This window comes from Ceratosolen solmsi, unplaced genomic scaffold (assembly GCF_000503995.2).
Source record: "Ceratosolen solmsi marchali unplaced genomic scaffold, CerSol_1.0 scaffold58, whole genome shotgun sequence".
Lineage (NCBI taxonomy): Eukaryota > Metazoa > Arthropoda > Insecta > Hymenoptera > Agaonidae > Ceratosolen > Ceratosolen solmsi.
In genome coordinates, this window is record NW_011948447.1 from 3,571 (window position 1) to 30,022 (window position 26,452).

Genomic DNA, 26,452 nt, shown 5'->3' on the forward strand with positions numbered 1-26,452 from the left:
GTGTACGAGAGAGAAGTGGAAAGCTCTCAAGGACGAGTTGTCGAAGGATGTGGCGGGCACTCAAGCTGTTGCTCGCCGTTCTCGGCGTAATGATCCACGAAGCTCAGGTAAGAGCGTCATTGTATCGCAAAAACAAAACGTAAGACACTAACTATCGACTTTATTTTATAAAAGATTGAAACCGTGTTGCCATTAATGTTAGGGTTGTATTACCGACCTCGCTACACTCTTCCCCACATACTGCCGTACTCTAGTCTGCCGAATACTTCGCTATGCAGAAATTACATGCATTAGCACAAGTCATTTTTGGAACTTAATAGAATTTTAGTACTTTAAGAGTACGTCGAATTTAAGGAGTTATTAGGATATTTATAATTTCGTATTTACTGTATTTACCGAACTTGCCATTTCTAAATATTTATGACCCACTACAGAGAAAAATTTTAATTTTACTGTAAAATTTAATTGCTCCTATTGTTTCTCATAACTAATACTTACAGTTCTGTATTTACTGGATTCCTCTAATAATATTTGTTTAATAATTCTAATAAAAAACTTTTACATTCTATGTTTTATATAATATTTTTAATACTGAAATATTTTTACATTAGGAAAATATTTAAAATTATTAAGTCTTAAATTAAAATATTACAATAATACATTAAAGTATTACCTTTATATATTAATATAATAATAATAAATAAATCTTCACTTTAAATCTTTAATTCCATCAAACTGAAATCTATTTCTGAATTTATTAAATTTACTATTTATAAATATTTTATGTACATAACAGAATAATTGTTAAAAAGTATCGCATTTAATAAAATATAAAGATATTTGAGTACTATTTGGTTCATTTTTATCTACTCAATATATAGTACCTATTTCTTGTGATAAAAATTCTTTATATATAATACATTTATCTATTGTAGTAATATTTAGGTAAATTTTTCAATAAAACAGCATCTAGATAATTCGTTGAATAATATTTCTCATTTATTAAAATTATAAAAAATATCCCGAATATTATCTATCCACTTATAAAAAGAGGATCATGACAAAGATAAGCATTATTATTAATAGAATAGAATTGATTATAAATTGAAGAACACAAAATTATATTCAAATATATTTTAATATAGTAATTTAAATAAATAGAACTAATAAAAATAAACAATTTCTAATACTTCAACTTTAAAGCAATTTTGTTAATATTTTATATACAAGATTTGAAAAAATCTGGATATAAGATATAATTATAAAAATGAACAATAAGTACAATTAGATATTATTTTATACTTTATATATTATGAATCATATATTTTTTATAACATTTCATTTTCATTTTACATAAAAATTAAATTGTTCGTGAATTGTAATAAATAAAATTTTTTGAAATAAATATTTTTCTATTACAAGCTTGTATAAAGAACCATTTACACAATACCAAAACTTGCTTCCTTTTTTGAATATTATACTTAAAATAATTATAAATTTTCTGAATTATTTTAAGGCAAGCTGAAAATAATGCTTTATTTGTGTATATATAATTTTATCAATTTTAATAGAATTTCAATTAAAGATAAAATTAAATCCACCTTACCCACGTTACGTGGGTCTTATATATATATATATATATATATATATATATATATATAAAGTCCTAAATGAAATTTACACCTTAAATGCAATTCATTAAATTCAACACATTAACTCAAAATACAAATATACTATTTTTTTATTTTAGATAAAAGTGTTTTTTTTTTAAATTGTGAAAAATTAAATAATATAAATTAATTTGTTAATAAAAATGTAAAAACAGGCACTCAAGATTTTAATTACTAATTACTAATTACTAATGTATAAATATTTATAATTTAAAGAAATTAGTTTTATATTTTATTATCACAAGATAGTTTTTAACTGTGTGTGTATGCGTACGCTCCTACGCATGTACACGTGTTTTTTGTACAAGATGAGATTTCTGTTTCTATCATTTTTGGATTGGTGTCGTAATAATATTAATATATTATTTAGGTACTTATTAATGTGATTAAACTATAGTAAAATTATCCACTTTCATGTATTCATTTTGTAACAATATTTTAATGTACGTTACCATATTATTTAATTGTGTCATATAATATGAATTGAATCATTAAATTTATTATAATAATTAAATCAATAAATTGAAATTTGTGTATTAAATTTATATATGTATATTTATATATAAATATATTTTTTTTCAATTTTTTTTACTAAAACGACAATAATATTGATGAATTAATGATATATGCATAAACGAATATTCATTTAAAAGATAAATTTAAGCTAATAAAAAATATTTTAAAGAGTGATTATCACATGTACTTAAGAAAAACAACTTATCATATAGTTATAATTATAGAACTTATTAATTTATTATAATAAGCAACTCAAACAATATAAACTACATTTGTTCTATCTTAATTGTATAATCTTAAATTTATTTAGTACTTTTCTGCAGCCGTGTCAACAGAACCTAGTGCATACTAAATAATAATTTACGTGTACCCTCGATTACAGATATAATATATTAAGGAATTATTAATGTTATCACTTTTAGTAATAAGTTTCTATATTCGTGCGAAAGGAAGACGTTAACATATGTTCTGCTGTAGAAGAACAGAAATGTAAATATCAAATAATTAAGAATAAAAGAGAGTTGATATCAGGAAAAATTACAAAACATTCATCTCGAGTCTTGATGAAGTATAATGCTCGAATAGCGAAGTTGTCAGGGATGTACATTATCCAGTGAAAGAAAGAAGACATGGGCTGACAAATTCGCAGTCAGTATGACGCCGATCGATTATCAACATTCATACCCATTGTTGGATGACAATCAGACACGTAGCGCCGCCTTCTATCTTTACGAGCTACGTTAGCGTCGAACTTCATTATTCTTCAGATTTGCTTTACATGTATGTATGCATTCAACTAATAGTGAGTTTGATTCCATATTTAACATGATAGCTGTATCAACAAAATGAGGAAAAAGATAAAAATAAGTACTGCTTTGAACAATAATAATTTTTCAATTATTGAAAATTTAATGACTTCATATTGTAACTTACATATGGCATTTGCGAATTCTACCAATCATCTTTTAGGTTGTGCTTTAAAAATGTTTTTTTATGCCATATAAGTTTATTAACATTTTGACAAATTACTCATAATTACTACTAGTAAATCAAGATTTATAACATCAATAGTTATTTCAATATAATTAACTCTCAAACTGTGAGTATATAAAGATTATCGTATTGCAGAACTTTTCGTACTTTCGTAAATTTTTCATACATTTCATTATCCACAATATTGAATGTACTTTGAAATATATATATTTTAATATACTCGAAAACATTCATTCATAAGAAATAATATACCTATAAAATATAAACTAGAATTAAGGACAATCTGCAAATTTTAGTTTAAATGTTATTATTGTAAATAGCGACATTATAAATATTTAAAATAAATCATTTTATAAATAATTTATTTTGAAAAGATTTTTAAATGCATAACTGAATTTTTTATATATTATATTGGAAATAATATTTTATAATAATTTAAATATTTATTTTATAATTTTTTTATAATGATTAAATTTTAATTACAATAATACACATAATACACATAATAATTAAAAGCAAACAAAACTGTTTATCCTATACTTTAAAAAAAATAATAAAATGTTAACATTAACTTTGTAATTAAGTTGTATTTGTACTCTTTTAATATAATACGTATATAACTCTTTATACAGATAGTAATATTTGCAAAAATTATATTCAAAATCTCTATTCCTTATGACATATTGAATTTAGTGTTTAGTTTAGTGTTTCAAATTTACAGATTATATTATATAATTTTAATTTTTACATATTTTCAAAACAAATATTCAAATCTTCATTAATTTAATTATTATTATTATTATAGTTAATAAGTTTTAGTCAATAGTATATAGTTAATAAGAATTATAAATATTTAATGGATAACAAATTATTAGAAGACCATTTTAATAAACTTAATATTCTTCAGCAATCAAAAATATTGTGTTATTACTATAAATTTTTTTAATATTTAAATATGCATACAAATTGAAATGCACGAAAATAAAGGAGTAATTAATTAATATAAATAGTACACAAAATAAAAAGTATATTCCGAAGGTAGATATTAATAAGATCGTAATATATTATAAATTTATTTATGAGATATAAAAAAATATTTGCGATATATTTCTAAATACAGTATTATAATCAATTTTCAATATTTAAGTATGAAATTCATTGATTTATACAGATATAATAGATCTTACACGAACTAAATCGATTAATTGTTAGTCTTCTAATGACTAACAATGTCAATTAATAATATATGTGTGCAGAAAAATGTTGCAATTTTATTCTCAAAACATATGTGCATGAACCAATGAATGTCTTTATAAAGAAAATCATTAAAGTTCATCATGGGCGAACGTTCGTAATTCTGAACTATTTTTCATTACTTTTTATTACTATCTAAAACGATATCAAATCCTAAAACATAAAAACAATAAACATATCAACTTTGAAAATATGAATTGCAAATAAATAAATGCCTAAGTTCTTTTCAAAAATTTTGTAAAAAAAGTCTAATTATATTGAGCCTTTTTTATCAAACTTTCTATTTTTGTTCGTATGTAAGTTCTTTTTCATCGGTGAGAAATGCATGTCGTAAAATAAAGAATTTAGATGGAATATCTGATGTTAACCACTGCTTTATTGTTCTATTATACTAAATATATACGAATAACTATGAAATATAGATTCGAAATATATATATCCGTTTTTGATATGTAAATGTGTTTGTGTTGTTATAAAAAGATTCATGTCGATCAATTGCAGCTTAAATAAAGTTATCAAATCAGAATAGTTTATTTAAATTTTTTTTTTAATTTTATAGAATTTATAATTGCACTAATGTATATTTTGGTAGATAATTTTTAAAATACTTATTTTATATACTGATAATCGTAAAATTTCAAGTACGTAAATACCCATGAAAGCACGCAATATAAAACATCTATGTTATTGTATAATAGTTAATAATAGATAAACTTGTATTTAAAACTAAAGTTAAAACAATATCATAAATCTTCGATAAAATTTACATACAAAACATTAGCATTAAAAGAATCGAACAATAAAAATCAAAACTTAATATTTAAATACTGATATGATTTCATATTTTATAATTTATAATATTTACATTTTTTAAATTGTATTATAAAATGTCCACGTATTTAACTGCGTCAATTAAAAAAATTACTTTATAATTTTCAAAGAATGAAATAAATGATTATTATTAAATTGAAATATAAACATAAAATGTATACATATAAACAGTGGTAAATAAATAAATAAATAAATAATATGCACCTAAAACTAATAAAACATAAATAAATTAAAAAAATATATATAAAATGTACATAATAAAAGATTGAACTCATATTAATCAATAATCATATCTAAAATTATTACTATAATAATTTTAAAAAAGAAATAAAGAATTCAACAGCTATAGTAATTGTACAACGTAATTTTATAAATTGAGTTTTGATCATTTACATCAGATAAATTGATATAAGGTTTTCAGTTTACAACTATTATACAGTTTAGTTACAACTATGTATAGTTGTATATATACATAATTTATACGTACTGAATGTTTAATAAATAATTAAATATAAAAGAATATTTTTATATATTTTAATAATTTTATTAAATAGTTTTTATAAAAAACAATAAAAATTAATATATATTTCTTTATTATTCAACTTATATAAAATTGTTTGTATTATCTATTTCCAATAGACCATTTTACCTAAGAAGTATAAAGTATAAGTTATGTTTTATTCAAATATTATTAGCTTATAAACATGAACATAAACGGAATGAAATTTAGTATAAATAATAAAGATTTTAAAGTATGTATTTCATAAAAATGTGACATGTATCTATTGTTCATATGAATAAATGTGATGCAATGATTCAAGAATTGGAAATTACTTTTGAAAATAAACGAATAAACGTTAAATTTAGTTCATTGTTAAAATATTGTTTTCAATTTTGTATTTTAATTAAAATTAGCTAGTCTCTAATTTCTGATCTACGTACTATTATAGTCTTTAAAATATATTTATATTATAATATATATTATATTTATGTTACTAAAATAACATGCAATTACAAACTTACAAAATTTTGATCAATTATTTTGATGTTATTAATTTTAGAAAAATAAATTAAAAAAGTATTTTTATTTAAACTTTTTAACTAGAATTCTATATTTATATAACCAAATATGTTTAAAACACAAATGCCATACATATGATATATATATATATATATACGTAATACATGGGAACAAAATTGTGACTACATTTTATTAAGATAATCAGGTTATACTCTATACATTTTTTATACAATTATTCATACTTTTTATATGTTATACACCATGTCTAATAAATTAATTAATTGTTCTTTACAGTTACACATAAAACTTAAAAAATAATTGAGCATCATCTAGAAGTAAATAAATCTTAATTTCCATTATCTAAATTGCTTATACATAAATATGACTGACAGCATGTGACTCAAATATTTAACTCTCGAATTGTAGAGTAATTACAAAACTTTTTGTAATACCTTAATTTAGGTATAAATGGTCATAATATATTTAAAAGATAATCTAAACTAGACTACTTTCAAAATTTTTTTAAAAAGGATCTCATCAAGTTATATTAATAGATATTAGTATACTTGGCTTTTACATAAATACATTTTGTAATAATTTAATTATTTGTAATAATAAAAATAAAGTCAATATTTGTATATAAATCATTAGACAAAACAATTTAAAATGTTCGTACATGTCAAAAAAATAAATTTTTTATTATGTAACGTCTTATTTAACATTATGTAAAAATTTTATATTATATGAGATTCATAAAAATATTTAATGATCCATAATCGTATATATTAAATGTAATGAAGTAGTGTTTATTTTACTTTTATATTTATTTACGAAAAACATTCGTTTATTCATTTATTCATCTATACAACAATTATAAATAATGATAATACTAAAAAAGACTACTTTTTATGCATAACACTATTGGTTATTTGAAAAAAAAATTAATTTAAGTTTTATGTAATTGTAAAGTAGAGTAGCTAAGCATTTTAAAGTGTGTATAAAATATCTTTACAAATTTAATTTATAAATAATTTTTGTAATTTTGTAATATGTATTTTGAACTATGAATTAAAATTATAAATTAGTATCTCTTTCTGTTATATAGAAAAATTCGAACTTATTTTATGTAATATTTTGTTAAATCGTTTAATATTTATTTAAATTTTTTAATTTATTTAAAAATTGAAGAATTATAAATAATTCAATGAATAGATCACAACATACATTTATCTATGTTTTTATAAATTACCAAAAAATTAACAAATTGAAATATACAGAATTTTATGGGATCAACATTCTCTCCTCTCGTGAAATCGGTACAGTACTCTTTACACATATAATTGAAGAACAGCAAAGTAAAATAGAGAGAAACGTTAAGTTTTGTCGATTATTAAGGGTGCTTCTTCATCTAAAGTAGACATATCATCCTGAATGCGTCGCTTGAATTACGACCACAATGTCACAAAAAAAAACAGAACGTTCGACAAAATACCAAAACTGAACAATGCTACGCGACAATACAAAGGGAACGAGGAGAATGCGTCAACCAGCCAAAAATCGATAATTCGCAAAGGCACTTAGCGCCAAGTCGGCAGGATGATGAGATAAATTTTTATCCTAACCTCAAAATAGGAAGATTTCTATTTCCAAAAATTTTTAAAAACTTCTAAAGATACACATCCCATGCACGCATCCATTACTATATATATATGACATATTTATATTAATATTTATAATATTATTTATTTAGAATAATTAAACAATGAAATTGATGCGTTATGCAAACAATTCAATAGATTAAATATCGAGTAATATTTCTTAGTACCGTATGTTAGTCCAACTCTTGTTCCTTTTATATCTTATAATACATACTTGTAGTAATTCTATTTTTTCATATATTCTTATATGCTTATATTTTTAATAAGCATGTCTTTATATTACTTTTAGATATATCAATTATAACCTGAAATATTATTCATCAAAGGATTATCAAGTTAATAATATGATACATTATTTGCTCACGCTAAATTGCTTCTGTTACTCCATCATTGTCAGTGCAATTAGCATTTTACACAGAATTGATTTGTATTTTGAAAAATTCAGGATGTTTCTCATAAATTGTTTAGTTATTATTTCTACTGCATGTTAGTAATTCACAATAAGTTTAGTATCATTAATATTTTCAAGTATTGCTATATAAACCTCTTTATTAGTTTCAAACAATCATTGAAAGAAATATTTAAATTAACTAAAAAACAAAGCTTACTACATATGTTAGATATTTTATAATATATTTAAATAGTATTGTTAATATTATTATGCATTAAAACATTTATTCATAAACATTCTTTAATCAATATGTATGGAATTTCATTTACTGTTTAAATACCGTTTAATACGGCTTTATGGTTATTTTAGGAAACATTTCAATATTTTTATTTTAAATTACATGATAATAAAATTTTAATTTCAAATATAAACATTTACTTACAAAGTATGACTTTTTATTAAGAAAAAGATTTCTTACGATTAAAATATTTATATCAAAAGATTTATTTGTGATTTACTTAATAAAACAATTTGATTGTTTTAATTAAAAAGAAGTTTATTTTGAATAGTGTAAGTAATGAACAAATAATTATTTATTACATATAAATTTCTTTCAAAAAAAGTATCGTAATACCACATTATTTTATTTTATTATATACAATTTTCGTTTATTAATATGTATTTAAAAAGAAAATAATTTTATATTCAAAAGGAATATAGAAAAGAGCATTATTGTAAATATAATGTATCTTTTAATAATTAATTATTTTCATTAATAATTTTATTATTATATAATAATAAAATATAATAATATTACATAATACATTATTAAAAAGTTATAAAATCATATTTATTTTTACTAAAATGATGAAAATTTTTTATGAAACATAAATATATACTAAAAATATCTAATTTTTAGAAATAATATTATTAGTAAAATTAGTTTCCCCGAACATAATCAACTACTGTCCATAACTATTTTAATTTTTTAAAAATAAATAAAATACAAATATGGGCATGAATGAAAATCTACAATATTAGAATGAAAAACTTTTTTAAAATTTTTTTTTAAATAGTATTATACTTATTTTAAAAAGTGTAACGTAAAAAGTGATAAATATAATTCATTTAAATAATAGTTGACTTTAGTATTTTAATTTAGTATATAATAAAAATTTAGATTTTTTATTATAATGCATATAAAGTATAATTATATAGTATATAGTATTTATGTATAGAATCTATGTAATTAATATAATAAATATAATTTGCGTATGTGTATATATAATATAATCAAAACTACTATCTGTTCTGGAATATAAATTTTGAATAATTATACAGAAACTGTTCTTAATATAATAGTTCTTGTCGTGGATATAACAAGTTGATTGAATAAATAAAGTGTAATCTGTTAAAGAAGATTCTGGTTAATATAAAACGCAGTTCCATTAGCTAACTATGCATATATATAGATAGATACATACATATATGTTCAGTACATTTTATAACAGGTAAAAGTTTTTACAATAATGTAATGATGTATTTTCTAACAGGCGGTGTCCGAGAGATTAGAGCTGGCCCCTGCAGGTGGCAGATCTGAGCCACAGGTGAGTCACAGAATTGTGCACTTTTTCGTTTTATATCTCCATTGATGAGTACTATTTATATGCCAATATATAAAATTTACGAATAATAGGCATTTAAATATTTAATTGCTATTCAATATTAAAGTCCGATATGCACATTTTCAAAATGATTGAACGATATCAATATATCTCATCGAACCTTATTCTATTTATAGATATCTTGAATGAAATTATTAGTTGCATATGTAATATTGAAAATAAAATCAGGTTCCAAAAAATTTTTTATTTGAAATATTAATTATAATTTAAAATGAATGCTATTACATTTTAGGTCAAAAAAGAAACTAAAAATCCATAATTAATTCGATCAATTTAATTACTTTTTATGTTCTAAAAAATAAATCATACAATAAACTGATAACAGATTTTTTCGTTTGTTCTTTATAGTTATTCTTATACTATATTTAATAAATAAAATAGACTGTATGGATTCATACACAATTAAAGGAAACGTCAAGAATCGAATATATGCTTTATAGAAAACTTACGTTTTCCAATTTATAACCATCTAAAACTGAAAGATCAAATATATATATATATATATAAAATTTTAAATAAATTATAGTATTTAAAAATATTAAATAAAACTTTTAATATCATTAAATAATGAAGATATATGACTTACTACGGAAACTATACTTATGATATATTTTTCACAAAACTGTTTCATTGTATTTTTAATCAATGTGTACAGTATTGAAAACTATACCTTACCAACATCGTCATTTGATTATTTAATTTTGCCTCCCTTTCTCTATCTTTCTTTCTCTTTTTTAGCTTTTAATGCTATTTATCGAAAAAAGATTTGAAATAATTAATTGAATTAAAGATATAATTACCTATTTAGGACATTTTGTACAATATTAAATCCTTTTTTTATTTTGTTAATGAGAAAAACAAAGATTTAACTCTGAAAGTAATGATTATAATTGGACTGTTGTCAAATACAATTTATATTATTGCAAACTTGACATTACGTAAAATTATATGTAAAATGTGTACAAGTTTACAAATGAAAACTATGTATTTATATTATAGTATGTATGAAAACATAATTTGATTTATTCAATTATATACAAAGTATATTAAATTTTAAAAGCATATTGATTATGAAAGATATGTGATCTTGGATCACATTTCAATTGAAGATGTATATCGTGAAAAAAATATAAGTATATATGAAAATCTAAAATGTCTTTTTATGTCGCAAGGTGGCAACTCTGTGTGAAGTTGGTGAAATATATTTGGCTCAGCATATGGGCTGCGAAGGACGATGGATATCCTCTACTAATACGAAAAGCTGTATGACCAATAAGTTAGAAATTTTAGAATATTGTAAAAAGGTATTTATTTTCATACATTATTATTGCATACATTTATACGCAGACTCGATATACTTGCACATATTAATATCAAAGATTTATTCACTTAATGCCAAATAAATCTTTTCTTCTAAAGTTATCAACTTTCTAATCTAATTTATACGTTTTCAATCGCGAAAGTTACAATAATTTTATCCTTGTTCGTAATAAAGTTATATAAATTTCAAATAATTTAAACTTAAAGATTAAAATTATTTTCGTAATTTACTGGATAAATTAAAATTTTTTATAAATTAAAATTTTTTACACTTGTAATATATGAATATACTTCTGAATATACTAAGTATACAGCTGATACTGAATATTTTCATTTGCCTCTGTATATTCAATATTTTTGTATAAAAAATAAATCATCATTTAACAATATCAATAACATATCATTTACAAAATAATTTCATCTATATTTTTGATAAATTATTTATTTTTAACACTATTATCTAGTTTTCATAAAAAACGTTTCTTTATTAAAATTGTTGAATATATATTATTATATTTAAAATCTAATTTTAGGTATTTAAAATACTTTTAAAAGACATGATCAACTATTCTTATTTGTAAATAAAATAAATAATGTAAATGGTGTTGAATAAATCTGATTTATAAAAATTAAAATTAGTTTTTGGTAAAATCATTTAGTGGTAAATTTAGGATTACTACTTCGTTATATAACTCATTAGTTATATTGTTAGTAACATAATAACCAGAGATACCGTCTAAAACTTATAATTTTATTTTTTATTTCTTTTTTATGTAAGTATTAAAGTATTAAATTTCTTACTGGTATAAAATTAAATTAAAGCCTAACCATTTCTGTTATATTAATATTTTTTATGAACAGTGTAAAGTTAATTTAACTTAATTCTATAAATTTAGATTAGCATACAAAAATAAAATTCACAAAAAAAAAGTAGAAATTTGTATAAAAATTTCAATTTTAAATATGTCAAAATAAGCAAACTAATACAAGTATATAATATAGAGTATAAATAATAATATTTATAATACGTTTTATAATACAAGCGTAATCATATGGTACTATAAATAAATAGTTTTTTTAAAGGTAGACATTTTTTAATAAGGTATTTAAAATATATAAATATTGAATTGAAAAAGAAATTGTTAAACTAAACTATTTAGCTCAATGTTAAAAAATATTGTATTATTAAAGTACCTATTATCAATAATCAATTAAAAACTAATAAAACGCAAGAGAATAATAATTGCTATTAAGTTAGTTGTATATTTAAAAATAACATTGATTTATATAATTTACAAACTTAAGACTTAAAATATATAAATAAATTGTATTTAAAAAATAAAAGATAATTATTTTTATTCAATTTCAAAAGCTCATTTATTACTACAGTCATACACGTATAAAATAAAAATGATAAAAATTATAAAATAAGACACATATATATTTTTTATTTTATAAAATTTAGCTGTAAATTTCACGAACAAAATATATTCTTTAAGAATAAAATATTTTTGATACTATTACTTAGAATATTAATTGAATACAAAGATGTCATAAATACATTATATAAAAATATTTTATAAAATATTCTTCTAAAATTGATAATTCTTAATTAATATTAAAAGTTTATTTGCAAAAATAGCCCGTGTCAAATTATACTTCAATTCGAAGTTCCAAAAAAGTTAACAAAACTTATGTTTAATATGGTGATGTAACTCAAGAAGAAAATAATAATTAAAATAATTAAATATTATCTAATATATTCTTTTACAGTTTTTTTTTAATATGATTGTGTAACATGTTGCATTACTCATAGCTAGTAGTAAAATACAACAGAAAGTAAAATCGATAGAAAAGTTAAATTTTTATCAAATTACAATAGATAAGTTTGAATTAAATTTTAAAAAGAATAAATATTTACATTCAATAATGATTCGAAAATTCTTAATTTATTAAAAATAAAATATTTGAATGAAATTAATATATATGTTGAATAATATTATTAAGAACAATTTTATACTGTGTTCCATATTATAGGGTTAATTGATTTAATAACAATAAACCAAATGAACCTGTAAAGCAGATATTAAAAAAAAAGAATAATATATAGAATTTCAAAAAGTAAACAAGCAAGCAAAATAATAATATTTGAATATTAATTTTTATATTGATTATCGAAATAATGTGTTGCTTTTATTAAATCCTTATTACATATCAATATGTATTTTTTTCACGTATAATAAATACTTATTCCTGATAAAAATTTATTTTATATTGACTATAATTTTAGAAAATCTAAAAATAATAAAATTGAAAACACAGTACCATGTAGTGAAGAATACAGAAATTTTTGTTTATTTTTATAAATTATATATAAATACCTACATTGAAAGTATTAAGTAGAATGAGACGAAAACCTATTGATGCATTTCAAGACTATTGTAAAATTATCGCAAAAATGATCGTAAAAAAGTAATTGAAAAATATACAAATAGAGATAAATAATATATATTTTATTTTTTTTTTATTTCAATTATAAAATAACTAGATATTGTAGTGACTCAAAATAGTTGTGAAACTATTCTTTTTAGAGTGTATTCTTTTAAATTTCGTTACAACAATCATTAATTTTATAAAAACTTATAATACTATAAGTGTTCAAAAACAAAATTATATTATACATTCCACCCAACTTTCAAATTTGGCACTAAAGCTGTGATATAATGGAATAATATGACGTAACTCTATTATTATATATTTTATGTATTATAGCCATCTTTTATTTAATATAAGTGTAATGGTTGAATACAGTCAAAGTTATATTTATTTTGTTGAATAGAATTACGATCCAAAAAAGATACAACGAAATAATAAATAGAGAAACTGCATTTGAAGCATCATTGAACACTTTAACATTTTAGCACTCGGTAGTAATTAATGCTAATTCAATATTCAATATGCCGATGATAACCATTGAACTCTTGCTATGGTTATATTTTCTTCTAAATCCCTTATTGTACATTTTTTCCTATATCAAGAAAAAATAAAAATACAAATAAAACATATAAGGAAAAATTAAACTTATTTTTCTTTTGTATTTGATAGAGTAAATAGGAAAAAAGTATGTGAATGTATTCCTTCTTTGTTTAGGCATATCCAAAGCGAGACATCACTAATATTGTCGAGTCATCACATTATGTTCGAGTTAGTGGCTGGTGCAAACCTGGCAAGAACAAGTGTAAACTCTCCCGATGGGTGAAGCCGTATAGATGCCTAGGTAAAAAAATTTTGAAAAAATAGGAACTCCTTTCTATTCATTGGGTTTTATCAAATATTAGATTCATATTTAATTATATCGTTGTATGAACTTCACAACTATATTGCCTAGTATTCGTATGGTAACATTTCGCTATTTCAAAGATTAATAATAATATTCAATCGTAAATGACCATTTTTCGACTTATAAGATGAAAGAATTATTTTGTATACATTTATTTATTTATGGTAAATTTTTTGTTTTCTTTTTCATAATCCGATAAAATCTAAAATATTAAATTGATTTAAAAAGTTTAAATTTTTAAACGTTGTATTAAGTTATTTACAAACATATTTTTCTCTTTTTAATAAATGATATAAAGCTAATATTTTTTAGATCAAATTAATTATTTGATTATTTTCTATTTTTATCAAAATATCGTTTTTTAATGTAATAATTCTTATAACATTTTAATGTTTATATAATGTATCTAATAGCTACTGCCTTATTTTCAATTAAAAAATTTGATCATTCATTATACTAATTTTTTTATTGTTTCAATTTATATCAAATAATTAATGTTAAAATTAATAGACCTAAGTTTTCTTACACATTTCTAAATATACCTCATAAGCTTAAGAATTATAAAATATTAAGAATGTTACATAATTATTCATTTTTAAATTTACATGTATCAGAATATTTTTAAAATTCTTGATGATCTGTAAAATAGATTTTAAAAACTAAAAATGTAAGACATTATTTAAAATTTAATCTTTATTAGGTAATGATTAAAGAAAACTACCAGTAAAATTTTTTAAAATATTTCATTCATCGGAAATTGGATGATCTATTATTAAACAATAATTTAACAAATTTAATATTTAGCCTAAATTTAAAAGAAATAATTTTAAATTACTGATTTAACATATTAATCAATATTTTAAAAAATTATTTATTTTAATGATTTTTACTTAAAAAGCTTATGTAAGATAGAAAAATACAATTAATACCATTAGACAATATTGAATTCATTATTATTATTACATACGCGTTATACGGTTATGTACAAGTGCAATTCATGTTTGTTACATTTATCATATTAAACATTTATCATATAAAAGATTTTCATATTATATTCATCTTACATATCACAGAAGATGCCATAATCAATTTTATTTTACAGAAGGTCCATTCCAGAGTGATGCATTATTAGTTCCTGAAGGCTGCTTATTTGATCATCTTCACAATCAAACTAAATGTTGGGAATCCTACAGGTAAAACACTATTATTAATAATGAAAATTATATAAAACAAATTTCTCAATATTGTAATAATTAAATGTATTGGTCAGAAAATGAAGCATGAAAAAATTCATATTATGCTGTAAAAAGAAATAATCATACCAGTTTAATTACTGACTTTTTAATTCAACACAACAATGCGCAAATTTGAAAATCAAATTTAAATGAATGACTTTTTGAGGTTGAAATTAATTTTCAAACATTTCTATACTTTTACATGTAACATTCAATATTCTTATATTTTTAATTATAATTATAAATAATATATTATATTATATAATATTTGATTGAAATACGTAAATAAGAAAATAGTATAGATATAACCATAAATAATGTTGTTCTATAATTTGCAAGTTTGCCTATTCAAATATAGCAATTAATAAAATAAGCTAAGATAAATTTGTAGGTTGAAATTATAGATAAATAGCATGAAATAAAATTATTGATAAAACCAGAATAGTTAGAAGAAATTGGAAATTAAATTAAATATTGCAGATGGAATTCAACAGCAGCCGATACATGTCGTCAGCGAAATATGAATTTACGTAGTTTTGCGATGCTGCTTCCCTGTGGTATTTCCCTCTTCGCGGGCGTTGAATTCGTCTGCTGTCCGAAGCATTTGAAAGGTATTTTTTTAATATTAATATTCATGCAATATTCAATCCCTGAATATCTTAGTAGAAGTAGTGTACTGAGTATCCTAAGTATACTGAGCCCATTTATTCTTACTAAGGAATTGGAATTGTCGAGATGCCATTTACATAAGTAGATAGTACATAAGTCGACGTAGATAGATCCATAATATGGTTTTGAATATATAATTTCATCGTTCAATAGTCAATAAATCTTTCTAAAATAATACAGATTTCTTTTTACAGAAAACGTAAAGTTGAAGAAGCACTTCGAAATGCATGTGCCGAAGTCAATGGAGGACGACTTCGAGGAAGAAGATAATAACATGAATGACGAGGGAGAACACGACGACAATGATGCACACAACGGCTCATACTCTTATGAAAACTTGGATGATGTGCTCGGTGATGAATCCGATGACGATGAAAGCAATGAAGAATATTTTGAAGATTACGAAGCTACTACACGGTAAATTTTATCTTTAAATTTTAATCTAATTTGTACTTGTTGTTGATAAATGTTTTGTATAAATTCATGTTATATTGCTATTTTAAATTAATCTTCTTAATTGACATCTATTTAGGTCCCATTATTTATCACATCAAGGTATTGAAAAAATATACAAAGACAATAAATATTTGAAATACATTTTGTTGTAAATCCTTAATGATTGAGTACACAAGACAAATTCTTGAATATTACTAACGCTACATTATATGAACATAAGTTTCGATTCATAAATTAAGATTTATTATTGACTTAAGATAAGACATCTTATTTAATAAAGATTCTTGTGTGACAAGCTTTAAAACAATATACTTAGAAACCATTTTTTGAGACATTTATTTTTAATAAATAATTTAATAAATTTTTCATATATTTAATTTTAATATTTAATTTCAAATACATTACTATGTATAAATTAATAAAAATCTACTTTTTTTAACTATAAATAAACTTTATAAAATATAAAAATAAAATGATTAATTAACAAAGTGAAATATTTTAAGATTCAATTAATATTTTAATATTTTTTATGTTGCATATGCAAAGTTGATAAAATTTATTAATCTATATCGAATATAAATAATAAATAGTAAATTAGGAATAAATAGTAATTATTAAATAAAAATCAAAATATTCTAAAATTAAATTGACTAAATTTATAGATATAAAAATTGTATAAGAACTAAACCACAAAATAAGCTGTTTTTATATAAACAAAAATTTACTATTTAATATATTTAAATATAAGAATTTTCTGTAATATAGAAATATTAATATTTATTCTTATTTAGCTATTCAAACTAATATTTCAACAACACTTTCCATACTTCTTGACAAAAAATATTAAACTTACGCTTTTTTAATAATTTGAAGCCATCCATGATAAAAGTTTCTTTATTCTGAAAAAAAATTAACTTAATATTAGAAGATTTTACAAAATTTTACAAAATAATTTAAATTAATAAATATTCAAAAGAAATTCTGTTTCTAATTTCGTATAATAATAAATAAAATATTATTTGTAAATTTCGTGCCTAATATGGTATATTATTAAGTATAAACATTACTACACTTTTAATAATTAATTCTTTTAATACTCAGTGATACTTTCATATTTACTCAAATATTCTTTAATAAGACGTTCTTACATTTTAAATTATATATCATATGTTAAATGAGTTTAATTGAAAATGATGGAGAAATAAATAAATAAATAAAATCTTCAAATTATCGCTATTCTTCTAATTGATGAAAGTTACAGTAAACCAATCCAGTATAAAATGCTCAAAACACTAGATATTTACAAAAAACCACCATATGAAAGTTCGTAAGCTATCTTGTTCAGAGTAAATCCTGGAATAAAAAATGTAAAAAAATGAATCTTACGTAACGCTGACATGCTTGTGCTGTTCAGGTCTTCGTTTTCGATACCCGTATCGATAAGCTCCGTTGCAGTTGAAAGGACAAAAGAAATAGCAAGCGACGATAGTCATGGTAGTGGCGGTGACACTAGTACTATTACTACTATTACCATGGCGGTCAGCACCTCAAGCGGCAATACTCAGAAACCTGGATCGGCAACATTCGCAGCCCTTCTACCACGCGGTTCACCAGATCCTTACTTGACTCACTTCGATCCTCAATCAGAGCACCAAAGCTACAAACAGGCCCAAATGAGGCTTGAAGAAATTCACAAGGAGGAAGTAACAAAGGTGGGTCATAAATAAATCCTAAATTGGAATATGTAAAGGAGCGATGATATGAAAGGCGTCTGATGGTAGGTAATGCTGTTATTTTCTTTTTAAAAGGATTATAATAGATTTTCTTTTTTAACTGAATAACGTATTTATTTCGTATTGCAAGAATTGGCCAAATAAGTATATTATTCATTTTATTTTAATAAAACTAATTAGTATAAGAAATGCCTTTAATGATAAAATGACAAACACGTTTAACGCTATTTAGCATAATTTTATTTTTAATATACATTCTTAGAATTTTGAAAAACAACTGTTAAAATGTTATGTATATCGGAAATAATATTTGAACAAATAATTTTTTTTGCGAATGCTTATCTTACTTTTAAAAAATGTTTATTTTTATCATGCTCTTATTTATTTAAAAAAATTGTGGCATTATATTAAAAAATCGATATTAGTTCATTAAAATCGTAATGCTTGTAAAAAAACAATAAATAAATAATAGTAATGAAATACTATTATAGTAATGAAATAATAGTAATAAATAATAGTAATGAAAAAATATTTCATGATTATATATTGAACAAATTAATTTAATATAGACTAAATTTTTTAATGAATAATAAACGGAAATAGTTTTATTGATTTATTTAAATAATTAAAATAAATTAGAATTTATCGCTACATAAATTTACTTGACTTATCTGTTTCATTTATATAAAAAAGGGTTTCTATGATGTTACAGAAAAAATGATAAGTTTAAGACATTTTTTTATTAAATTGAATTTCTTTCTTCAATCTTAAAATTGAAATAATTATTTAAATTTGAGCATCTAAGAATATGAAAACTCTTTATTAATAGATATTTACTTATTTAAATTAATTGAAATAAAAGAAATAAATAACAACTATATTTAACACCTTTTATGATTGCAAGTGTAAGTGATATAGAAAAATTATAAAACTTTGTAAAATAATTATAATTTTATTTTGCATACATTTTGTATTAAGAAAGTTAAAATAAGTTTATATAATTATTATATAATTTTTCATCGTGTAGATTATTCCACAGAAATTATTAATGTAATATTATTGTACATATATTAATAGAATAATTATATTCTTGTAAAATATTGCATGTTTGTTGAAAGATATAAAATCATTGAATGTATTAATTTATTAATATATAGAAAAAGTTCATATAAAGTACAGCTGAACATTATATTTTTAAGTAACTTTCGAAATCTTTTTTTATTTTTATCGATATCACAAGTATTCATAAAATTAATGGTGAAATACATTATATATATACTATACAAAAGATCCTAAAATTAAACATAGATAGAATCTATGTATAAATATAATAAATAAATTGTAGCAGAAAAAAGGGCGTGAGGTTTTATGATGAAAACATTAAGGACCAATTGAAATAAATGGTGAGTCAGGAGCTATTAAATAATTTTCATGAACTAAAAAAAGTAGGTTCGTCGGATGAAAGTAAAAGCAACTGAATAGTAAACTAAATCTACAATGATGTCGATATCTGTGTTTCATTTTCAGGTGATGAAGGATTGGAGCGATCTTGAGGAGCGGTATCAGGACATTCGAGCACGCGATCCCGTCGCCGCAGACTCCTTCAAACGTTGGATGACAGTGCGCTTCCAGCAGACAGTCGCTGCTCTAGAAGCAAGTGGTGCTGCTGAAAAACATCATCTCAGTGCAATGCATCAACAAAGGGTGCAGGTACTTACTTTTCATTATTTGCAGCTGAGAACCAAAATTTTCTCTCAGCTAATTTTTCAATTACGAAGCGGCAAAAAATTGCTGATTCATTTTAAAAAGATAAAACTTATTTTGAATGTAAATATATGTTTTTATAATAATTTTCATAGATAATATATTAGAACATACTTCAAATAAATATTATGATTGAACTAATACAGATAAAATACAATATGTTCTTAAATAAACAAATTTTAATGTTAATCAAGTGTTACAGATCTTTGAAAAAATTAAATAAAAACTTATTAATCAAACAATTAAAATTCAATAAATTACATACGTCACTTAAGATTATTCTATTTTTGTTAAAGATATCCGAGCACTTTTTATTCATTTGTTCCATTGTTTTTGGATTATGTAAATGTATACAAATATACTACATTATAAAAATGTAGTAAATTATAAAAATATACTAAAATTTAAAATTATACTAAAATATAATATACTTCCATAAATATTTCATAATACCTAACAAAATGCAATCAATCGCTTGAATTGAACGAAATCATATCTTATTTATTTGCATATTAAGAAAGCATTTGTGAAATTCTATTCTAAAGAAAATTTAATTTTTATATTAAATAAGATATATATTAAATGCAACGATATATATATATATATATATATATATATATATTTATATATAATATAGATGTATACATACTATCTAGATTCGAAATTATTAAATTTTAACCAACTTTAATTCTTTATTAAAAAGAGATTTATTAATTCCTTCTGAGCAAATTTTCTGCTTTTTAGGTATTTACTTAGATCCCGATCATAGTTATTGATTACATTTAAGTAAATATTATTTACTAGTATGTATACTGAAATAATCAATTATTATATGAATTTTAGTAAACATGGCTCTAATTTATCTAGAATTATTTTTATGTCGATAATTATTTTGTTCAATTAGACTAAATATTTAATAAAACGTTGAATTGCAATAAAAATTTGTATTTTGTGATATTTTAAATTTTAAATAGAAATATTTTCTTTGTATAAAGTATATATTTTTAAAAATTTTATGTTTCTAAATAATACAAACTTGAAACTATTTATGATGTCTAAAAATGTATCGAATAATTGAATCCAATAATTAGTGATATATTTAAATACTTTGCACATCTATTAATATTTCTAAATATTTTATTTACTTTCATTTTATTAACTGTAAAATCTATCTGATTAAAAATTAGTTTAATTATATATATTTTTATCTGTATTTGCATTTAAAATCCTATTAAATTTTTTAGTAAATATATACCATGACAATTTCAATTAAAGGATTAAGATGTAACAATAATCATTTATATAATATACTTTAGTTTAACAAAACTAATTTTAGATTTTATCCTATAAAATACTATAATATATAGCATAAAAACATAATTATAATAACTAAAAATAAGTAATATATTTAAAAAATTCATTCTAAGTTTTCTGTTAAGGTAAAAAAATATTTGTTATTCGTATTGTAAATAAAACAGAAATATAACATAATGTTATAAATATAAATATTAGTAGTAATTAAAAAATTTTATATTAAACATAATTAATCAATTCGTATTGTTTAATGAATAGTTTTGATTTAATAAATATTAATATATATATATATATAACTAAATTAATTGATAATATACATAATAATAGATCTTTTATTATTAGGAAACAGTAAAACAAAGAAATGGTGAAGCTATGTCCTGTTATACAGCCGCTTTAAATGAAATCCCTCCAAATGTAAGTAAAGATGAATAAAATAGGTATGAATATTTTATAAAATGTATTATGCAAAAGATATAAAAAGCTAATTTATAAAAAACGTTTAGCCATGATGAAAATCTCTTAATATTTTAATATTTTATTATATATATTCTAAGTAAAACTTTTATAAATCAATTTATATGTAAATACTAATTGAGTAAAAAAATTAACAAATTATTTATATCAATTTTTATTAACTTATATGTATAGAAAAATATATCTATATTATATATAAATAAAAATTGAAAACATAAAACTTTAATTTATATTAAATATTTTTAAAGTAATGCATTAATTAATAGTAAAATATGTTGTTAATCGAAAGAATTATATATTTTTATATATTAATTATATATTAACTGCAACTTAAAATGTTTACAAATTAAAATTAGATTACAATTAGATAAATTCTATCATACGTTGTTATTATCTCAAAAATATTTAATCATAGAATTGAGGGAATAATAAAAAACATTTCTTAAAAATAAAAATATTATATATATATATATATATATATATATATATATTGATAATTGTATTACAAAGATTTAATTGATAAAAATGTTGGATATTTTCATAGGAGAAATGATTTTAAAAAGTACCTTACACTTCAGAGTAGTCGAGGTCTACAAATGAATTAGTACAGAACAATGGATATGTGAAATTGTTAAAATTAATATAAATAAAGTTAAATTCTATGATGGAATTGCAACAAATATTGTTTGTAATAAAATAATAGAACTCCATGGAATAATGTGACCAAATGTTTAATATGGCTTCAGTAAATTGAAGACTTTTTCACTCCATCAATATACAAAAAACATCCATTTTTTGTCTCAGGAGCATCGCATCCAAAAGTGTTTGCAGAAACTGCTGCGCGCTTTGCACAAAGACCGGCACCACACAATCGCCCACTACAAGCACCTACTGGACAGCAGCTTGGAACAGGCGCAAAAAGAGAAGCCAGCGACGCTTGAGCACTTGACTGATATCGACAGGATAACGAATCAAAGCCGGCTAATGCTTGAACGGTGAGTCTATCGCATAGCAGTTTCATATGCAAATCATTTATTAGATGGTGTTTAATCGTCTTTTGCATTTTTAACCAAAGTTGACCTATTTGAAAATGCTCATATTTATAATTTCATAAACAATTAGCACGGATCTTATATAAACATGAATTTTATATAATTTATTAGTAATTAATAACTTGTCAATTATAATGCCATGAATTGCATATTTGAGGACTCCGAAAATATTTGAGATTTTATCATTACCGTATCAATTAACTACTAATGTCTTCATGGCTATTTTAAACCGATTAAATGTTAATAAATAAGATATTGATATCAGTAAAATGACATTTACCTTCTAAAATAATTGCAATGAAAATTGTCTTTCGAATCAACATATCAACATATTAAAGACAGTTATATATTTCATTATTTCCATTTAACTAAATATTAACCCAAAGTTAAATTAATCAATCTTCTTTATTCTGGAAAAAAGTATTCATTGTTTAGCAATTGACTATTTAATCAGCCGAATGAATCAGGAATTTTAAATAATAAAAAAGATGTCTACGAACATGGAAACGAACCTTCAGTTTTGCATATACATTATATGTGCAGTTATCCGGAGCTGGGCAGCAAGATCGGTAAGTTAATGGATGATTATGTACTCGCCTTGCGTAGCAAAGATGAGACACCGGGGTTACTCTTAGCAATGACTCGGGAAGCAGAAGCCGCAATTTTAGACAAATTCCAAGCTGACGTCGCTAGTAAACAGCAAGGTTTTTAAAAATTTTACGTTTAAATAATTTGACACATACACTCTCTCTCTCTCTCTCTCTCTCTTACTTCCTCTTTCTCTTATGTTGGAATTATTTAAAATTTTAAAATCATTAAACCTATAAATTTGAACAAAAAAATTACTGATTTTTCAATCCGATACCTAGAGAAAGAACATCAAAAGCAGCTGGAACGTGAACGCAAGGAACAGCGGAAGGCAGAACGTGGGGAACTGAGGACTGAGCAAGAGCAGGTAAAGGAAACCAAGGAGATAAAACCAGGGAAAAGGCAACAACTTCTCGTTCCTATCCCGCCCAAACTCAAAGAGCAGCGCGTGCAGCAACATGAGTCCTCAGTAACCGTAGGTGCCCTCACCGCCTTTAAACATAATGAAGGTCTCATTCGTGCGGCGCATAGCATGAATCATGACGTTTCACACGCTGAACCCGTAAGTACACCACACATTATACTATCCTCCAAAATTATTCATATTGAATAAAATTTATTAAACATTGAAAATCTATTTTTATATGTTAATTTTAATAGATTTTATCGCTTAATATTTTATAATAGATATAATTATTGTCTATTAATTTATTTATAAGATATTTATACGTGTGCGTATCAATATATACATAAAGTGTACATTTGAATTACAATACTAAAAAATGTAATTGGCTATATAAAATTCTAATATCATAAATAATCCAATAACATATAATATAATATATAGTATATGTATTATATATATAAACCATACAATAATCCCGTAATCTATTAAAATGAAATTGCAATAGTAATTGAATAATTTTAAGTGAACCATATAAAAAATTAACATATCTTCATTTACATATTTTCATAAGATTTAATTTATTTAAAATAGAATAAAATAGAAAAACAGCAATATATAAAAGAAAATTATTTTAAAAAATATATTTAAAACTACATATATTGATTGTATTTATAAATTATTATTAATTAATCTGTTATTAGAGTTATTCAGTGAGACGTGAAGTCTATCACCGGGAAAGCAGATCAATCTACTTTATTTTGGCATTTGCTGCTATTGCAATAATGGCTGCTACAATTGTTGGATTTGCAGTATTTAAACATCGCAATTCAAGAAGTCCTCATAGTCAGGTATATTTAAATTTCATCTTCATAATATTTTGATCCCTTCTTAACATTTGATTATTAACCATATAAGTATAACTACTTCTATTAGATAAACTAAAAATCTTATTAATTATTGAGGTTTAAATGTTTTAATTCATATAATGAGTATCATAAAAAATTAAGACAAAGTAAATTACGAGTAGGCATTCATGGTCTTAATTATAGAATCAATCTGGAAGACTAATTTTATATAACTCACTCAATATTAATTTATTATAACGCATTAACCCATTGTAATATAAAAAATTCTGGTTAACTATAAGAAAAATTAGATGCTAGCTCATTACTTGTAAGTTGTTAGTAAAATAAGAGCTGTGAGCAAATAATTAAAAACAAATAAACTAGTAATTCACGATCCATTGCACTTTGATGATGTCACGAGCATAAGACAAATAGAATGATAAAAGATGACATTCAAAGAAGAAAAAGAAGGCAAAGATAGAACTAAATGACAATGGAAGTATATCTATCAATATATTTTATAAAAATATGATATCTTGATCATTAATAATTGAAAAAAAAATCTGCATCATAACGAATTTTTTCATCAAATACAGAATAATATTGTGATGGGAAGAGTGAAGTGGCACAAAATAAATTATATGGCAGTGTAATAATATTTATATTGTATTTAATTCAGGGTTTCATCGAGGTTGACCAGGCAGCGACGCCAGAGGAGCGACATGTAGTTAATATGCAGATTAACGGCTACGAAAATCCTACCTACAAATACTTCGAAGTCAAGGAATAGATGCGCGACGAATTTAATCTATCCGTGCAGCGCAAAGAACTCCATCGTCAGAACATTCGTGCACGCCGCTTTGACTTTTTTTCTTTTTTATATTATAAAAAGCTAAAATAGAATCATCATTTTTGTGTTTATTTTAAATTTCAATTTCATAAATAATGAAAGATTGCTTCAACAAACATAACATAAGATTTAACTATTGCAATCATTATAGAAATTGAATGGGGAGAGACTATAACAATGCAAATAAAACATGATTATTAGAGATGACCTTCGTGGCTTTACACTTCAATTTCGAAGAGGATCTTGCAAATTCAATTATTACTATTGAATTTAAGTTTTAGTGGATTTTCAAAGATGACTTGAAAATGCGAGAGTCAAAAATAGTTAAGACTAATTGTTTCGAATAAATTAGAAGAAATTAGAACAAAGCAAATTAAAGGTAAGCTG

The 26,452-nt window shown here is 22.2% G+C and overlaps 1 protein-coding gene and 1 long non-coding RNA gene across 2 annotated transcripts; one reads left to right on the forward strand and one right to left on the reverse strand.

Annotated features, from left to right (window-relative positions):
- Nucleotides 1–6: 6 nt before the first annotated feature.
- On the forward strand, nt 7–26,093 carry Appl (amyloid-beta-like protein). Its single transcript, XM_011504604.1, has 15 exons — nt 7–107; nt 9,888–9,941; nt 11,192–11,323; nt 14,490–14,616; nt 15,782–15,872; nt 16,395–16,525; nt 16,778–17,000; nt 18,454–18,751; nt 20,300–20,482; nt 22,193–22,264; nt 23,129–23,319; nt 23,920–24,080; nt 24,246–24,526; nt 25,072–25,218; nt 25,895–26,093. The coding sequence occupies exons 1-15, from the start codon at nt 48–50 to the stop codon at nt 26,003–26,005; spliced, it is 2,262 nt and encodes a 753-aa protein (XP_011502906.1). The 5' UTR covers nt 7–47; the 3' UTR covers nt 26,006–26,093.
- On the reverse strand, nt 14,538–18,497 carry LOC105366239 (uncharacterized). Its single transcript, XR_912994.1, has 3 exons — nt 18,426–18,497; nt 15,744–15,866; nt 14,538–14,612 (listed from the first exon to the last, which is right to left on the reverse strand). It is a non-coding gene; the product is annotated as an uncharacterized LOC105366239 (long non-coding RNA).
- Nucleotides 26,094–26,452: the final 359 nt, after the last annotated feature.

What these genes read in the sequence shown, in the direction of transcription:
- Appl (XM_011504604.1), top strand. Translation starts at nt 48, where the DNA reads ATGTGGCGGGCACTCAAGCTGTTGCTCGCCGTTCTCGGCGTAATGATC. An exon ending in TTTTAGAATATTGTAAAAAG is followed by an intron (nt 11,324 to 14,489) that starts GTATTTATTTTC and finishes TTCTTTGTTTAG; the next exon opens with GCATATCCAAAGCGAGACAT. An exon ending in GAAGCCGTATAGATGCCTAG is followed by an intron (nt 14,617 to 15,781) that starts GTAAAAAAATTT and finishes TTTATTTTACAG; the next exon opens with AAGGTCCATTCCAGAGTGAT.